This window comes from Bombus huntii, chromosome 15, assembly GCF_024542735.1.
Source record: "Bombus huntii isolate Logan2020A chromosome 15, iyBomHunt1.1, whole genome shotgun sequence".
Classification (NCBI taxonomy): Eukaryota; Metazoa; Arthropoda; class Insecta; order Hymenoptera; family Apidae; genus Bombus; species Bombus huntii.
Genome location: NC_066252.1, coordinates 10,759,316 through 10,777,775, shown reverse-complemented (window position 1 = coordinate 10,777,775; position 18,460 = coordinate 10,759,316). Strand labels below are relative to the sequence as shown.

The window sequence follows — 18,460 nt, the reverse complement described above, 5'->3', positions numbered from 1 at the left end:
AGATACAATACACAGAAAAGAAAACAGACAAAAAAATGATACATTTTTTTAATATACCTGTAGTAAAATACCGAAAGAAATAAAGTTGTAATAAGGCACTCGGAACAAATATAAATATTGAAATTTCTACGATAAATAAAATGTTACACAAATCCTACAAATATTCCCCGAATTTATGTAATAAATAGCAATCGAATCCCATGAAATGACTTGAATTAGCAAACACATATTGAACTATTACTAACCTAAATCTTACGTTTCCACATTTCTCTGTATGCATTTATTTCTAGCATCGTGTATGTGCTCATATGTATACAAACTGCATGAATGTATCTGCTACACACGTGTAAACACTTTGGTTAACTAACTTGAGTCACTTGAATGTCACTACGTTCTGTATGCTTTACACAGTATATGTATACAAATTAGGTTAGAATGTACAAAAAAAGTACTGCGTATACAATTCGTTATACAAAACTTTCAAACATCGTATAACCCGAATATTTCGTGATTAATTCTACCTTCAATTTGCGCCGACTTCCTTGAAGCACATCAAACTGGCGGGTTCGAAGCTTATTTATGACGTCATCGAGCATTGGTCGATAAAAATTCAACATTTACCACAAACAGCACCGTCTGTCGCATTACTGACTGTCGATGCTTACAACGGCTGAACTTCTCGTACAATCGCAGATGTCACTGTTTAACGATGAACCTGCCTAACGTGAGAAAGTGTATATAGGGCTTTCATTACAAATTTTACTATGAGCAGGCGATAAATAGAAAACGCTTGAGAATCATTTTAGTCGTATAATTCTCCAGAATTTTCCGCGACCACTGATTCAAATTATTTTTGTAATCTTAACGTTGCAAAAAACCACTTCCACCAATTCTATACTAGAATTTTATGTACGTTAACAGATATACCGGATGTGACAGGCAGCGTAACGATCTTTAAGGTTAAGTGACATTACGCTTTTTTTATATTCCGACTTTTTTTTTTATATCGCTAAACTATTCGAAACAATGCCAACGCCAAACTCTATCAGCGTAGCTGTGATATGTTCTAGCAATATGAATAGAAGCATGGAAGCTCATGCCTTCTTGAGGTAATTAGTCTTAATTGCAATCGAACTATGAATTATATAAAATATTGAATAGACGAATTCTTACTTTATTGTTCTTTTTCAGTAAAAAAGGTTTCAATGTTAAATCCTTTGGAACTGGCGATAAAGTTAAGCTTCCTGGAAATGCACCTGATCGTCCAAACATTTATGACTTTGGAACTTCGTACGATGAAATCTACAATGACCTTTTATCTAAAGACAAGCAATAGTATCCTTTTTATCAAATAAATGAATGAATTCTTTTTCTTCTTTTCACAAAATCTGTACGTGAAGTCCATTGACTTCGAGGCAAAATAGATATCTTTTTATTTTTATTTCTTCCGCATTATTATCTCTGATAAGTACCATAAAGTTTATGAAATAACTGAAACTAAAATTCCTTAACTATAACATTAGCTATACACAAAATGGTTTGTTGCACATGTTAGATAGAAACCGTAGAATAAAACCGAAACCAGAACGATTTCAGTTATCCAAGGACAAATTTGACATTTTAATCACATGCGAAGAACGTGTTTATGATCAAGTAATCGAATGTATGGAATCTAGAACTCAGGAAGATAGTCAACCAGTACATTTGATTAATATTGATATTCAGGATAATCATGAAGAAGCTACAGTTGGATCGTTCCTCATTTGTGAATTAGTCACTGTGGTAATTTCAGAATTCATTAAAATTTATGCATTTGTATATATTTAAGTCCTCCTGTAATTATTTCTCTAACTAAAAAATTGTTTTTTTCCAGCTGGCCAATAGTGAAGATTTAGATAACGATATAGATGAACTACTTCACGAATTTGAATCAAAATTTGCAAGAACGATCTTACACACGGTACTTTTTTATTAAGGAGCCTGTTGTATATCAACAACTTGGTGTTCATCAACGACTTAACTTATAAAAGCAGACTAAATTATATATACTATAAATGTAGCACCACATTATCTGAATCAGATTATGTGAAGCGAATTCCGTTTTTACGTAACAAGTAAGAATTCGATTCGCGCTTGCTGTTTAATGAGATATTGCTTTCCACGGAAATCGTTCTAGAAATCTGCTGTTACATTCATACTGTATCTCTAATCCGTGACAAAATATGCAAAAGCAAGATTATTGGATTCGTTCAGGTTTTGAAACGCCAGTATCAGAACGATTAGAAAAGATTAAAAAGCAAAGAATACAAATTATAAAATATTTTAATTTTATAATATATACGCATATAAGTACAACAGCAAGCTATTCTTATATGTGTATGTATGCCGTTATTAGAATGTATTTGTAGTACATAGAATTAATATGAGTCTCTGATATGCTTATAAATTCAGAGATTTGTATATTATAAAATATGATCCGCTGTTATATAGCGAAAAGGCCTTCAATTCTCATAATACAATATAAATATTCGTAAAATCAATGTTGATCGAGATGAGCGTACAATCTTCTTGTTTTTTCGCGTTTCTTTTTATTTGAGTGTTTATTAATCTTTTTCCACGGTTTCCCTTCGAGCAACAAACTCTGTGTAGAACCTGTCATCGATCCTGCATCCCTAAAAAAATAATTACAATAATTACCAAAGTATTCGAAACGAAATTCGTATACACGCTCCATTACTTATTATTATATATGAACAATTATTGTCAATAATTATACAAAAATGACTTTATCAATTAATAAATATACAATAATGTTACATACTTTGAATTAATTCTACGTAAACCGTGCATTTTTCCAATTACTCCTTTTACATGTACATTCGAAGTATTATCTTGAAAAAATACTTTATCTAAATCTTCAGACGTAGTTTTGCTCCCTTTATTCACGCGCACTGTTCTAGGTGGAAAATGCTTATTTTTCGAAATTATTCTTCTTCGCGGAGGAAATGTATGAAACGTTTTTTGTTCTGCTGTAGTGGGTGCAACGCAATACAACAATTTACCGTTTACAAAATCTTTCAGAAGATATCGCGCCGCACGTGGATTATCTGGTTGTCCATTCTGTGTCATAAAACCTCTATTATCTAAATAAAAGTATAAAATAAATTATTAAACTTATACAAATTATCATGCATTACTATCATGCTTAATACATAATTACATACAGGCATAAGCATTTAAAATTTCTTCTGCAGTTGGAGGACGATCAGCATCTTCTCCTTCTAATGGTGGAGGTATCATAATTCCATAAAGATCTTCTATAATGTGCCTTGGTATTAAAGTACCCAGTAATGTAATTGGAGGTACATGATCCCTCATTTGATCAATTGGCAATATACCATTTAATATCATTTCTGATTTTGTACAAACGAAACTAGGCATTACTAATCCAGGACAATCACAAAGAAGTAGATCCTTATCCAAGAATAGTGTTTGAAAATGCTTTGTTTTACCCGGTGTTGCAGACACGGATACCTTTTTGTCCATTAATAGGGCATTTATTGTGGAACTTTTACCTACATTTGGATAACCTACCAAACCAATTGTTGTGATTCCTTTTGTATATGTCTCACCCTTATAAATCATTTTGAAAAATGATACTAATTGATCTCTGGTTAATAATTCTGATGAATTCTTCACCTTTGTATTATCTTCTATATCTTTTTCACTTAATTTCTCTATTACATCATTCAATTCATTTAAATTACATTCATTAGATTGCTTAGAACTTACTTCCTCATTTTCAGTTATGGTATTATTACTACCATCATCTGCACTTTCATATTCGCTTTCTGAAGCAAATTCTGAAGTATACAAAGATCCATCACTATCATCATCCTCCACTTCACTCCCTTGTTCATCTTCACAATCTTCTTCCTCAATTATATCTTTTATCTTTTGTTTTTCAGCTGCCAATGTCGCGGAAAAGAATGCAACTCTCAAATTAATATCTGTAAAATATTTTGCCCATGCTTGTCTTTGTTCCTCTGTTAAAAAGTCTGCTTTATTAATTAGTATCAGATTCATTTTTTTAAAATCTACTTCTTTAACATATGCTTCTAGGTCCTCACAACGAAAGAGCAGTGGATTTCTTGCGTCAACTATCTGTACAATAACATCACTACGCTCAACTACTCTCCACAATTGTCTCCAAAATTCCAAATTCTTTTCATAAGGAGTTAACATCAATTCTTCGACTTCTTGCAACATAGCAAGAGAACGTCTCCATTCTAAAAATTCTTCTCTCTCTTTGCTTTGCAATTCGTGAGCTGTAGTTGAACTATTCCATTTTGGCCTTCTAGGTATTTTCAGAAGGGCTTTATTCTTTTTTTGCATCTCCAGTACCTTTGCTTTTTCATCTTTCGAGAGTAATCCGATTCCATTTTTTGGATTAACGAATTTAATGTTTAATTTTTCTGCATGAAACTCGGTTCCTGCTAACTCTGCAGTAGAGAGAAATTCTTGAAAAGAATTTTCTTCCGTGACGGATTGAAGATTGAGACGTCCCCAGTCGTAGCCATCGTTTAATTCGGCAGTGTGAAGCTAATTAAAAATGCAATGTCAAAATATCGAATATTTATAGTTTAATTCATTTTAGTATGTACCAAAACAAATAGGTTATGAAAAGGTTATGAAATAGGTTATTATTACGTTACCATAGATAAATCAACATCTTTTTTATTTCTCGATGAACCGAAACGGCCCCTAATCAAAGCCTTTCCTAAATTGTTGCCTTCTACTTTTCCTTTTTTACCCATTGCGTTTGATTTTATACGACTTCAAGAAATAACAGCCAAACCACAGCCAAATCACAGCCAAATCACAGCCATCGAACGTTATCTCACAAAGGATATAACCTAACAAACACGAAGATGGTACCCCGCTAGGGGTAGCCACCCACATGTCCTACTGGACAAATTGTAAAATTTAAATAAATAAATAAAAAAAAAATCGAACGTTAGAAGTAACGTGATGGCAGCATGAACGGAACATTAAAGAAATAGACGTAACGTATATTAACTAATTAAGTTATAAGAATCATTGCAAAAAGATATTTCAAATATAATTTCATGCACGGTGAAATATTACAGATAGAATTTAAAAATATATATATATTTATGCATCATACATTTGAGCTATGTCTCTATATTCGTATATATAGTTAAGCTAGATCTATGTCTAATATCTATAAATTAAATCTGGGATAGAGCTTTCATGGAATAATTTCTGCATCTTAGTTCATTTTTATTAATAATTGATAGGTAGACTGTTCTGGTTCACAGTTTTCTCGACGACCAGCAACAATTATGAAACGTTCAACATGCTTCACATGCTTCTCTATCCTACTCCCGCGCGCTCATCAATTCTCGAAATCGGAACAAGAAAAATTCTTTCGCAAGGCAGCTTGTGAACAGTTGTTTTTTTCTTTTTTTAATCCATTTTTTCTTTTTTTTTTTTAATCAGAATTATACCAGTGTGTCATTGATTATATTTTATATATTACAATTTCTGTGACTTCGTATAGATTCACCACGCTTGTACACCACTTGCAAGTATCACAAGTCGAGGAGAAGAGAAGTCTCACTTGCATCCAACACGAATTCATCTCTCGCATTATTTAGAAATCTAGCCATCTATAATATGGATAATCAGTCGCTTTTTCTGGAAAAAGGACATTGTTCTCCTCAAATAAAGTCTCATCGGAAAAAGAAAATATACTTTCTTCCAAGTATGCTGTACTCGAACGCCTACTTTTGAGTTTCCTTTTTTAGCACTGAGTATAAAGTGGCTCGCAACATGTCTGATATGGGCCGTTATTTTACACCCGCGATACTTTTATGGGATACCGCCGTTCTACGGTCTAGAATTCATTATTGATCAACTGTACAATCCAGCACGGAACAATTGGATTATTCGTGCAAAACGAACGGCAGTATGTTAACATACACATAACATACAGATACTTCCGTCCCGAATAATTATTTTTCAATAATTGTCTCTTCCTCGAATCCCTCGTGGTTGATCGCCGTCACGTCCTCTACCACGATTACTATAACCGCTCCTTCCCATTCTTCCCATGTTATTGTCGTTGGGACCTCGGTTCATACCACGATTAGGTCCCAGTTTATTTCCAAAATTACCAAAATTCGAATTAAAATTATTTGGCGGGTTCTGCCCGGGGTTTTGACCGCGGAAACCAGGACCAAAACCCGGCCGGTCAAAATTTGGCGGGCCTGAGTTCGGCCCCCGGAAATTCGGCAAACCTTGAAAGTTATTACCGAATGGTCCTTGGTTTGGTCCGAATGGAGGCAACGGGCTCGGCCTAAAGTGTTGATTGGGCCCGAAATTACCGTTTGGCGGTCTAAAGTTAGGGCCAAAGTTTCCGGGTGGTGGTCCGTTAGGACCAAAACCGGGATGCATGTTAGGATGGTGCATCATGTGCATTGGACCGTCAATTCCTTGCATACCAGGATGCAGCGGTTTATTTTGCATAGGATGCTGAGACATATTTGGATGTGGTACTAAACTTTGGATCGGGGGGGTCATGTTGGGATTAATATTTTGCATATTATGGTGACTCGACATGTGAGATATACTGTTGCCTAAATGAGGTATACTGTTACTTATGCCGGAGCCTATAGCCAGCGGCATGTTATCACGTTTATCAAAGTTCCCTGAAAAACCACCATCCCCTTTTCTGGGACCATCATTCATCGACTTCTCATCGTCCCACCGCGAATTACCGTCCCGATCTCTGTCATCGTAAATGTCGTTATCCAAAGACTTCTTCAAGGGGAATCCATGCGAACTTCTAAAGTCCTTATCCGCGTAATTACTCCTTACGTCGTAATCGGAACGTGAACTGGGCCTTCCAGGTCCGCTAGAGATGTTAAACCGTAAGTCTTCATCGCGATTCGCATTTCGAGCATTTTCACCATGAGGAAGTTTCCTGAGATCCTCGTCCTGTCCACTGTGGAAAGAGTTAGTCTCGTTGGAGTGCTGATTTGATTTCGTTCCCGTGTACCTTAAGTCGGTATCACTGGATTGTGAGTCTTCCGTCATCACTCCGCCAAAGACCGGTTGATGAATCTTTGATGTTCTGTCGCTGGCTCCACCGTCGCTCCAACCGATTAGTTGATCGAATTTCCGCTTTCCACCGCGATTCAGCGCTTTCAGCAATTCAGGATTCTGTGCAAATTTGGAACTGGGTAAAGGTGGAGGAAGTTCGATATCGGGAACTTTGGAATAATCTATTTCGCTGTCGTCTTGCAAATATTCTTCGGAATCGTCCATGTTATCTGGTGGACCCACAACGTCTCGTAGCTCTTCTATTTCTCCGGAAAATACTAGTTTATTTATGGCATCATTTCCTTTGCTAATTGCTTCTGCTAACTTAGAACCGGCTGCAATATTAGCAACGATTTTAATAATCTTAGAATTTTATTTAATATTACAGTACTGAATGTTCTCATTAACAATAAATAATGCTTACGTTCGACAGGAATCATTTTTCCATACAATATAATACCATTAGGTGTCACTTCATTCAATGGTACCGCTCCTGGTGTGGTTTCGATCAACTGATTCACAAATGCATTTAGAGCTTCTACCTGCTCCATATCCTCAGCCTCCATCTCATTCCATTGAGCTTGAAAATTCCTTGGAATTGGTTTGCTATATGGAACTTTCTTGTTAGCGAATTTCTTTCCTTCGTCGACTGCATGATCCAAATCCAAGCCAGGGATACCACCGCTTTTGTCTTCTGGTTCGCCATCGGCATTGATTCTATCTTCTGGCCCCATACCAGGTATTACAGCTGCTTCATCAGCTATGAAATAATCGAAACAATAGTAAAAAAATTCAAAATTCCCTTTTTTTAAAATGTGAAATTATTACATAAATTTTGTCCGGAGTTTTTCATTAGATTTGCATCTTTTCAAAGAATTACGAACCGATGGTAAAAAATGCAACAAGTTATTTTGTTAATGATAAATCTAAAGACTTTTATAAAAGTAGTATTCGCATAAATTGATATGGTAAATCTAATTTGTAGAAGATTCACTCTAGCGGACATAATTTGTGCAGTAACTTAATACTAATAACAATATTATTGTGATTATTCGCATAATATATTGTGTACCAATTTCATGATCATCAACGCCAGCCGATCCTGCAGGTAAAGTGTTGAGATTATACTTGTCTCTCATTAAATCACCAGGCCTGTTTCGTGTCCAAAACTTTGAAGTGTGATCATTACTACCGGAACACAGGATGTGTCCCAGCGGGTGCCAAGCTAGCGTCCAAACTATACTGTCGTGAGCTTGTTCTATCGCACCTACCTCTTTGTCGGCTCTAAAAATTAATCATAGTGTGAGTGATGTGTAATAAACAAGATTAAAAAATAGGATTAAGAACTGCGGAAAGCGTACCCAACGTGCCAGAATAAAATAGCTCCATCGCTACCACCGCTACAAAATAGACCCTCGTGACTCGGGTGCCACGCGACGCTAGAAGCTTCTTTTTTGTGACCACGAAATGTTTGAACTTCTTGACTTAAATTTCGAAGATCAAACAACTTGAGCAAATGGTCCCGCGACGCGGTTACCAGCCAATTTCCATTTTCATTCCATTTAACATCCATTACTGTCGACTTGTGTGCATGTAATGTTGCGAGTGACTGGCCAGTCTTTGGATCCCATAATTTAACCGGTTGCTGATTATCTTTGCTTCCAGAGATGACTAGACTTTTTTGTGGATGCCAGTGCACACATTTCACATCAGCACCATGACCTAAACAACAATTATATGAATATTGAATTCATTGAAGTTTGTATTAATGATTGAGCTGTTTGTTGAAACCACAATTAATTAATAAATAAAATGTAAATAAAAATATTTTTTTCTAATGTTAAAGAGTAAATATAATATAATAAAAGAAAATATAATATAATATATACCCCTGAGAATTCGTTCTTCATGACACCGAAGAAAGTCCCAAATTCTGACTGTTCCATCATCACTGCATGTTGCCAATTTGTGATCCGTTGGACTGAAACTACCCACCCAAAAAGAAATGTTATATTCAAACAATACGCTGTCATGTACTTATAGAGCGATTCTTTATTTGCAAATGCTCACAATGAGAATTTTCTCAATGAAACAAGTATTACAACGTTATGGAATGTATAATACATATTTGGTAATTATTATCCCATGTAGGCACATGTATAAAATATTAGATAATAGAATAGTATGATGAACGATTGATTACACGTTGAGCTTTATTAACTTTTATTGAAGTTCTATCCTTATACAACTGCAATATATTCAAAGTGGAAGGAGACAGAATATGAAAAGTTTATTAATATTCAATAGAACATTTCAGGCATATGGTACACCTTACGGACATTATTATGATATGACATCAAAATATGATCATTAGAAATTGAAGTTAAAGCATATAATAGCTTACATTTATTACTGATTTGTCATTGGTTATTAAATAGATACTACACATGCAAAGAAACAAGCAAAGAATACTATAAATATTTTTCTTTTTTTTTATGGTACCATCTGCTAAATAAATTACGTATTTGTATGTCTACACATGCATCCTTGATGAATCCTAAACATATCATGTAGAAGTTAGTTAGAATCAACCGACAAACCTATAAAGGATTATAATTTTCAAAAAATTACTTAAACCAGATACATAACAAGCGACTATTATATGGCTGCTAAAATTCTTCATTGTATGAAATTTTTTGAGTTAAATATATGCTATATGTGTGCGAAAAACGTGTATAGGAACGCGTAAAAATACACGAATGAAATTCATTTTCAGGACAATTTAAAAAATTATTCACATAACGATAATATATGTGATCTAAGAATGCGCGTAGTGGGCTTTTACTCTGAATTCGTCTCGCGGAATAGACAAACATCAGTAATAAAAGGAAGATCTATGTGTAAATATTGTAAATAAACAAAAAACCATCTTCGACAGTCATATCTGGCACTCAAACAAAATTCACTGCTGATCAAGCAACAAACTGTTCCATTATCATGAAAGTAGAATCTCTTTTTGATGCCACATGACCACCGAGTGATATACCAAGATTGATATTTTTTCAAAAGTTCAACATTTATTGCACAAAAAAAATGTCCGAAGTGTACATGAAGTTCGTTATATCTCTCTGTTACTCTCTCTCTTATCTGCAAAAGGGCACAAGTGACACAGACCAAAGAGAAAATACTTTATTTTTATTTTCAGAAACATATGATACTGTAACTGCCTTTATTTAACTTTATTGAAAACTTGGATGATGTAAAGAAGGACACAGGATATTTATTTTTATTTAATTCCATGGGAATCTCGACTAGGTATTGCTGTATATTTCTTGTTTGTTTATTCTTCATTCTAAATATACACATTTTACCTAATAACCTGACCATATAAATTCCATAAACTATGAGCCATAAGGACCTAATTTCTTTTTTCCTACAATTTGTTTTGTTTTTGTCTCAGACCTTTCTATATAAAAATAATAAATTCATACTACTGTAATCTAGTGGACCATGTAAATTTATTTAGGTCCCTAAGACTCTATGAATACAGTTGATAAATTTCATATTAACACACGTACAATATATTTGGCAGAAAAATTTACACTATCCTTGCTGATCAACTTTAAATATTATTAAGATACATGAAGATGTAAAAATTTCAAAAATTATTAATTTTGGGAAACTAAGCAAAAATAACTGGAATTACTTGTAACAACATTTATAATAGTATTATAGCACATTAAATTTTTTTTAAATATAGAGCCTCATAGTTTATATCACAATTAAATATCAAAATTAAATATATATATATATATATATATATATAGGAAACCTTAATAAAAAAAAGTAAGAAAATCAATTTGTAATAACACGGATGTCATCACGTAGTATAGGGAATGTATTTTCATCACAGACTTTATATCACAGAAATTTTTCAAAACTTGAGAATATCTTCACCATACATCTAATATATCAGGAAATCTTTCAAATACAATTTATGAAAAATTTTAGAAATCACCTGTGTACCCATACAAGAATTAATATTTTTAAAACAAAAATGTTGTAAAACCAGAAGAGGAAGAGAATGAGAGTCATGTCCAATATCTTAACTACAGCAAGGATGGACGGATCATCGATAACAGTGGCGCAAGAGACGTAAGGACTAGTGTGGTGGATGGTATACCTGAGTCCTCTAATCGCTTCTTTGTGCGCCTGAAACATCTTGACGTTGTTCATATTGCTCTGCCAATACTTCACATAGCCTGCATGATCTCCTGTGACCATCCAGCTCTCATTGTGCGACCATACCATTGTTCTCACTGGACTATCATGTGCCTAAACAGACAAAAACAAATATTTGATTAATGCATCTAAAACTAGTATACATTCTACACAAAAAGTAATACAATGTATTCAAGCTTTAAAGTTTTGGTCCCTATTTATGTCCAAAGTTCCCTATTTATACATATAGTCTTTTATTTAAATCACAAAGTTACAAATGATGATAATAAATTACAAAACAATATTAATAATATACAGAAATATTTAATTACTGTTAAACTATAATAAGGGGCATAAAATACCTGCAAAATAGTTTCAAAATTAAAGGTAAGACCATTCCACAATGTAAATTCTCCACTAGATGCACCAGTAACAAGGCGTCTTCCCTCTGGTGTCCAAGCCATACAAAAAATAGGGCAGCGCATTTTATTTGTTGCAGTCTTCACAAATCTTGTGGTGACTGCATTTATAGGATTGTCAACATAACTAGGTGGTGGAAGCAGATCAGGGTAATACATCACATCTGGCTGTAGGGCGCGTCTGTCTCTGTAATCCCTCTGCCATACTCGATTCTACATATAAAATATGTAATAACACTATTCATCACTGATATCACAAAACTTTGCAAACCAAATTAAGAATCCTACCTCTAAGCTTTTTATAATGGCAGAATTATAATCCACAGTTTTACGCATAACAGATTTCCTAAGTCTTTTGCCATCAAATTCATCTTGTAACGTATCTTGACCAGCCGCAACAATTTTGGGTGCATGATAAGGTCTGAATGGTTTAAAGAAACCCCTTGTTCCATCTCTATGATTAGTGTATCTGTGCTGATAACTTCCAGATGTGTTTATTGTAGTCAAATTAGGAGGTGGAGCTGATAAATTTGGAGTGGCAGGAGGTGGAACAGACATATTAGGTAAACTTATAGCTGGTGGAGGATTTGCAAATTGAGTATTTGCAGACATAACAGCAGTTGTTAATTCTGTAAATAAACACAAAATATGTTTCTTATTATTATTCCATAAAGTAAGTTTAACATTATTTAATCTTTATTAATGTTATATTTTATATATTCTTCAAATTATTTTTATTCAATTCACATATGGTATATGATACTCTATTGGGTTATCCAATAAATGGAAAAACTTAGAAGTCTGACCTAACTATTTGCTCTATTTATAATGTTTAAAAAGACTATTTAAATTTCAATAAAGTAGCAATAATACTATGGTTGTTTTAACACATTTTCTGATGAACTAGAGATCTACAACGTTCAAATATAAACGAACAGAAACTGTACTTTCACAATATGTGAAAATCTAATATCGATTTCTATTGGTAGAAACATACTTCATGCATTATTTATCTTTATTATTGTAAATTTCAAGTTTCCTTTAATCATATAGTATAGCAATGAAATATATAATAATTAAGAACGAGTACAAAACCTATCGGAATCGGAATGTTACTAAAGGTTATACGAATTATTTTTCGAGAGAAGCTAACCAATTCGACAAACTTTATTAAAAATTCTACATTTCTCTAATGCAAAGTGAAGCTTGTTTACAAAAACTGATAAACAACCTGCTCATTAATTGTGAACAAATTTTCTTTGATGCTGTTGCACTGTAAAACGCTTGTCACATCTCCCGAACGTGTGTGGATCGAGCGAGTGGCGATAATTCAGCCCGCCGCCGTTAGATGTCTAACAACTTTCCTTCACTCCGGCTTTCTTCTCTATATGTTCTAATATCCCGTGCAATTAAGGCAGGGGTTGCGAGCATAAGGCCTACTGATGAGTCTGGTTGGGTGGTTCCGAGACGAAACACACCTTTCTTTTTCGTTCCATCCTTCTCTTTTGTTCTTCGGGATGCGACACGCGCTTTAATGTTGTATCTTTTATAGCTTACAACTCTGCAGGTGGGGGAATAAGACACAAGCTAAAAACTTAATACTTCCTTACGTTCTTAGATTCACTATCGAATCCGAACGTTAACACGTTTTTGATATATATTATACACAATATCACTTGTTATTTCCACCGTTTGTATAAAAAATGTTTTCCAAGTAATATGATGAAATATATGTATTGAAATGACTATATTATTTCCGAAACAATTTTTGGTTTCACGCTTTATATTGATGTAAATTTAAACACACACGAGCAAACAATGAGAAAATTATATGTCCCCTATATACTATGGACGCCATTACTCATTTGGATGATCACATCCGTTTCATTCGTATCCACTTCCGATAGTGATTTTGATAAATTGCTGTAATGTATATATTATGATAGAATTTTATTAACTAATAGCGTTTCATATATAGAATAGATAAAAGTATATTCGTATTAACCTAATGTTTCACTTTTATAATGAAAATTTAAAAATTTTAAAAATTGATAGGGATTTTTAAGATATTTTAGAGATTCTAGGAAATTAATACATTTCATACATCATATCTAATATACCTGAATGTTACCTTTTTGAGTTATCTGATTTCTGTATTTTTAAGATACATATTAATAAAATTTTTATTATCATTACTATATTTATTTAATTTTATTTAATTCCACAAGAATAAAAATTCATGTTTCATTACTATCGTAAAAAGAGCCACCTGTTATAAGTTGCCAAGTTAGCATCTTTAGCACAATTAGCATTCTTGCGTACAAAAATGTAAAGTGGTGCAACAACAATAATAAATATAAATATTAAATATATGAAATTTTATTAGAAAATTAATTATAACTACATATATTTAAAAAACTCCAATTTTGTAAAAGAATATAGTAAAAAAAAATATAAATCATGGATGATAAATGCGTCATAACAAAGCTTCCTCATCACGTACAACAAAAATTGTGTCATACACGACCTCCTTATAGACAAGGGAAAAGATTGACGTCTGTGAAGGTAGCATTGTGAACTTGTATCCTATCATATATAAAATTATGCTTAATAATAAGTAATATTTTATAAGTTACTTTCTCATATTGTATATATCATTTATTATAAAATTGAATACAATTTTCATAAATCACACAATGAATTTCTTTAAATAATAACAAATTTAAGTTTACAAATAATTTTATTTTAAATACGTAGTTTATTTCATAATTTGCTATCATTTTTGGTTGTTTGTAATATTTCCTTGACACTCTAGCTCTATGTAACAGGTTTATACAATAAATGATGAATCAAAACACTTAATGATATGTGGAGTACCAAAACTCCAATTAGGTGATGAAGTGAGAAAGCTTGTTGAACCTTATGGTAATATTAGAAAGATACATGTAGTGTCTGATTATCCCACAGAGGAATTTACAGAAGCATATTATATACAATATGATCGTATACAAAATGCAAGGTTCATACCTTTTCATATTTCACTAATACCTTTTATATAATTGAATTTTTGTGATTTGGTAATAAAATAATCCATGTCATTGTGTCTTATATTATACATTATATAGAATAGCAAAACGATTCATTGATGGCAAAAATTTTTATGGAGGTTCACTACATGTTTTTTATGCACCTGAACTTGAAAATATCTCGGAAACTAGAGCTAAGCTCCTTCAACGTCGAAGAGAAGTAGCTATACGTATAAGAAAAAATCAACATGATATATTGAATACTGATAAATTTGTTCCAAAGTATGTAAACAAATTATGCAATAGCATAAAAGACTTGGCTTGTTATTATAATGGAATAACAACTTTTAGAGAACAGTATAATAGAAGAAAAAGAACACCTGCTTTACCACTGACAGAAGAGCGCCTCTGGCAACAATATCCTGGAGAAACATTATTTTCTATTTATGATGGTATACCACAAAGTCTAGATCCAAGGCCAATATGTGAACCTAGTCTACCATCAACATCATCTGAATGTCAAGCGGATACCGCATCTAATTCATTGCAAAGTCCCTATTATCCGACCGAAGCTATTATTGCTCAAACAAGTGAATTTAAAGAAACTACATCAAAATTGGACTGTGTAAGAAAGAAAAGAAAAAATTACAAGGGACAGTCTATTAATAATAATCTCAAAGTTAGAGTTGTCAAGCCACAAATTGTCGATACAAGTGCTATAGCAAAATGGGATACTTCAAATAAGAATATATTTTCTAATCCAAAGAAGGCTCGGAATAATATAATTATTAAATTAATACCAAAAAGTGAAAATGAGAAAAAAAGGATTGTAATAAAAGATCCAAGGTATATTACATATTGCATTTTGTATTAATTGTACTTTCATAATAAATTATTATTATCATATTGTTTAGTGTTACCCAGTTAGTACAACCAAGCGAAAATCTGCGGTTGTCAATTGAAAAAGCCAAATCTCAGGTACGAGCAGCGATGCAAATGAACAACAAGGAAAATCCATGATTTTATATCAAGACAAATAATAAAAAGTTTATTCAAAGGATTATTTATTTTACATCAAGTAGATACGCACTATTCCAATCGAATAACACTTATGTTTATAATTAATTTTTACAATTTGAATTTGTTTAAAATATATAAAAAATATAAACTATGTCTAAATTTGTCCTATTATAAAAAATTAATAAAACCCTAAATGATAACCGTTGAATCTGGATCCCACTGTATACCACCTAATTTCGATTTTGTAGTATGTTTCTTGTGTGGTGGTGTGTTTTCTTGCAATATTTTTGAGGTAATACCTTTGTTCCTAAATACCTGTTGTGGTGATTTTATTAATAATGTTTGTACTTGTCCATTATTTGAACGATTTCCGAGAGGAGTTCGAATCTGAAAATAAAATATGAAAACTTTATAATAGAGCATAAACATTTATATTTTAGAGTCGCGCTGACTCGATTGACTGAGACTCAAACTCGTGGCTGTATGGTCAGGTTTCGAATTTCGGTCGACTCTCAGCCGGCACCTTTACAACTCAATTATAAATCATAGTTGTATTGTGCTTATTTCAGCGCGGTTTCTGCTGGTTCAAAATCCACCAACTCATTTTCAAATAAACGAATAAATCGTGGTGATTCCGATTTACTGGATTTGTGATAATAAACATTAATAACTGAATTTTAAAACTTTGTTGTTAAAAACTGTACTTCAATAACATTCTATTGTGATGTTTCATAATATGAAAATTTTAGAAAAAATATATCTATACTGCAACTACCATGTCTGCAAAATAATTTATTAAGTACCTTTGTAGATTCACTTCCATCTTTATTAATAGAATTAGAAAATTTCTTTTCGTCTATTGGAATTTTCACTTCTGATTTTAGATTTTTTTTCTTTTTTCTAATTGTATCTATTTTAGTTCTTTCACTTTCAAAATTAGCTAGTTTTGCTATATTATCATCATCAAATGTTATAATTACTTCTTCTTTAGATACTTGTGCTATTTTTTCTTCAATAATTTGTACATTGTCTAATTCACTTGTTTTTAATTCTTGAGGCTCATCCAATATCAATGAATCTCTCCATACTTTAATTATTTCATCGCTAGTAACACATGTTTTCTTTTCTTCTATATCCTCCTTCACACATACATCATTGAACTTGTTTTGCCCTGAGATTCTTTGAGATTCACTCGGATCTTCCAATTCTTCCTTCGCTGATGCAAATATTTCTTTATTAGATATAATAAATTTTTGAAATAAGTTTTTTACATATTGTAATATAAATTAACTTTGAATTATTAAGAACAATTTCTCACCAATCACTGAAGTAGATTTATTTCCAGATGAATGACTAGAATAAAGTGATTCAGGTGATTTGGATTTGTTATCGCAATCACTAATGACTGAATTCAAAGAATTTACATCAGTTGTGGCTAAACTATGTGAAGCCTGTACTTCAGTAACATTAAATTGTGATGATGTTTCACAATATGAAAATTTTGGATAAAATATATCTGTATCGTAACTACCAGCTCTATGTAAAAATTCTTGAGACCTTGCTCTTAAACGTTTTATAGATTTTGGCATTAAAATTGGCGTTCTGTCAAAATCCGCAGCTGGAGATCGAGGATCAAGTCCCAAGATATTAAAACGTTCCTTTTCTATATCAGTAATTACCTTTTCATTATTTAAATTACTAGTTGTTGGTGTTGAGGGAATATCTGTACCTTTATCTTCCTAAAATAGTTAAGTGAGCCTTATAAATTATTGATAATAATACAATTTCTAAGCCATGTTATAATATACATAATTTACCATTGTTGGCAGTTGTACTTTTGGAATATCTATTACTTTTGGCATACAATGTTTCATTGGAGTTAAACATAGCATTATTTTATCTATATCTGTTTCCAAATACTGTTTAGTTTGTAAATGTTTTGGCATTGCTGATATCATTTTTTTATTTGTTCCAAGTGGTGTACAATTCACCTATAAATATTACAAATTTTATATATTGTGTATTATTATACAACTTGTGAAAATATATGTTAACTTGTGTTAAAATTACTTCTATTGGTGTACGATTTATTCCACTTGTTATTGATCTAGGATCAATTAATGTTTTACGAACTATTGGTGGAGTTTCCATAATGTCTGTCTCAAGAGTTACTTCATCAGTAGATAATGGACATCTTATTTCTTCTTTTTCCATTTTATTGTTATAAGCCTCAGTATTATGAGGAAAAAACTTATTAACATAATTTCCCATTATTACGTTTTCACCTAGTAATTCAATAAATAAATTATGAATATAATTAGATTGCACTTGCATAAATAAACGACACTTAAATCATTTGTTTGGATACATAACAAACAGTAGCACATTTTGGTTAGCATTTTAAAAGTATTTACTGGTAATTTTAGGTACATTTAATATTGTATAAAACTTAAAAATTGTGTGTGAACTTACTTTATATATATAAATTAAACCCTTCAAAAATGCATACAAAACACAGTAAAATTCTTAACGGGCCACTGCTTCGATCTTAAACATGGTAAATCGTAATTACCTTTTGAAAATTAAATTAACCGAATGACGAAGTCTTACCAACATGTGGCTTTAAACAGGGGTACCAATGCACAA

The 18,460-nt window shown here is 32.4% G+C and overlaps 6 protein-coding genes across 10 annotated transcripts in view; 2 read left to right on the top strand and 4 right to left on the bottom strand.

The window, feature by feature from the left end:
• Positions 1–664, bottom strand: part of LOC126874110 (uncharacterized) — a 68,832-nt gene extending 68,168 nt beyond the window's left edge. For 2 of the 3 annotated variants that reach the window (XM_050635766.1, XM_050635768.1), the window contains exon 1: positions 246–511. The gene's annotated coding sequence lies outside the window, so the exon portion shown is untranslated. The other variant, XM_050635767.1, reaches the window with a different exon arrangement.
• Positions 665–743: 79 nt separating this feature from the next.
• LOC126874135 (RNA polymerase II subunit A C-terminal domain phosphatase SSU72) lies at positions 744–2,816 on the top strand. Its single transcript, XM_050635842.1, has 4 exons — positions 744–1,109; positions 1,192–1,335; positions 1,524–1,782; positions 1,874–2,816. The coding sequence occupies exons 1-4, from the start codon at positions 1,027–1,029 to the stop codon at positions 1,973–1,975; spliced, it is 588 nt and encodes a 195-aa protein (XP_050491799.1). The 5' UTR covers positions 744–1,026; the 3' UTR covers positions 1,976–2,816.
• On the bottom strand, positions 2,305–5,028 carry LOC126874108 (large subunit GTPase 1 homolog). The gene is made up of 4 exons (XM_050635761.1): positions 4,716–5,028; positions 3,225–4,602; positions 2,822–3,143; positions 2,305–2,672 (listed from the first exon to the last, which is right to left on the bottom strand). The coding sequence occupies exons 1-4, from the start codon at positions 4,815–4,817 to the stop codon at positions 2,537–2,539; spliced, it is 1,938 nt and encodes a 645-aa protein (XP_050491718.1). The 5' UTR covers positions 4,818–5,028; the 3' UTR covers positions 2,305–2,536.
• Positions 5,029–5,153: 125 nt separating this feature from the next.
• LOC126874094 (uncharacterized) lies at positions 5,154–13,635 on the bottom strand. The gene is made up of 9 exons (XM_050635727.1): positions 13,000–13,635; positions 12,057–12,397; positions 11,712–11,981; positions 11,312–11,463; positions 9,018–9,115; positions 8,490–8,850; positions 8,201–8,412; positions 7,553–7,888; positions 5,154–7,463 (listed from the first exon to the last, which is right to left on the bottom strand). The coding sequence occupies exons 2-9, from the start codon at positions 12,378–12,380 to the stop codon at positions 6,046–6,048; spliced, it is 3,171 nt and encodes a 1,056-aa protein (XP_050491684.1). The 5' UTR covers positions 12,381–12,397; positions 13,000–13,635; the 3' UTR covers positions 5,154–6,045.
• A 398-nt stretch (positions 13,636–14,033) lies between these two features.
• LOC126874128 (uncharacterized) lies at positions 14,034–15,965 on the top strand. 2 transcript variants are annotated; one of them, XM_050635825.1, is made up of 5 exons: positions 14,034–14,333; positions 14,597–14,787; positions 14,894–15,076; positions 15,146–15,640; positions 15,709–15,965. In XM_050635825.1, exons 1-5 carry the CDS (start codon positions 14,229–14,231, stop codon positions 15,812–15,814), a joined length of 1,080 nt encoding a protein of 359 aa, XP_050491782.1. In that variant the 5' UTR covers positions 14,034–14,228; the 3' UTR covers positions 15,815–15,965. The 2 variants fall into 2 exon arrangements, with proteins under 2 accessions (XP_050491782.1, XP_050491783.1); XM_050635826.1 differs by having other exon boundaries at positions 14,041–14,349.
• Positions 15,812–18,447, bottom strand: LOC126874120 (uncharacterized). Of its 2 annotated transcripts, none has more exons than XM_050635796.1 (6): positions 18,287–18,447; positions 17,885–18,099; positions 17,632–17,805; positions 17,133–17,553; positions 16,618–17,045; positions 15,812–16,201 (listed from the first exon to the last, which is right to left on the bottom strand). In XM_050635796.1, the coding sequence occupies exons 2-6, from the start codon at positions 18,083–18,085 to the stop codon at positions 16,004–16,006; spliced, it is 1,422 nt and encodes a 473-aa protein (XP_050491753.1). In that variant the 5' UTR covers positions 18,086–18,099; positions 18,287–18,447; the 3' UTR covers positions 15,812–16,003. The 2 variants fall into 2 exon arrangements, with proteins under 2 accessions (XP_050491753.1, XP_050491754.1); XM_050635797.1 differs by having other exon boundaries at positions 16,618–17,030; positions 18,287–18,446.
• Between the last annotated feature and the right edge of the window lie 13 nt (positions 18,448–18,460).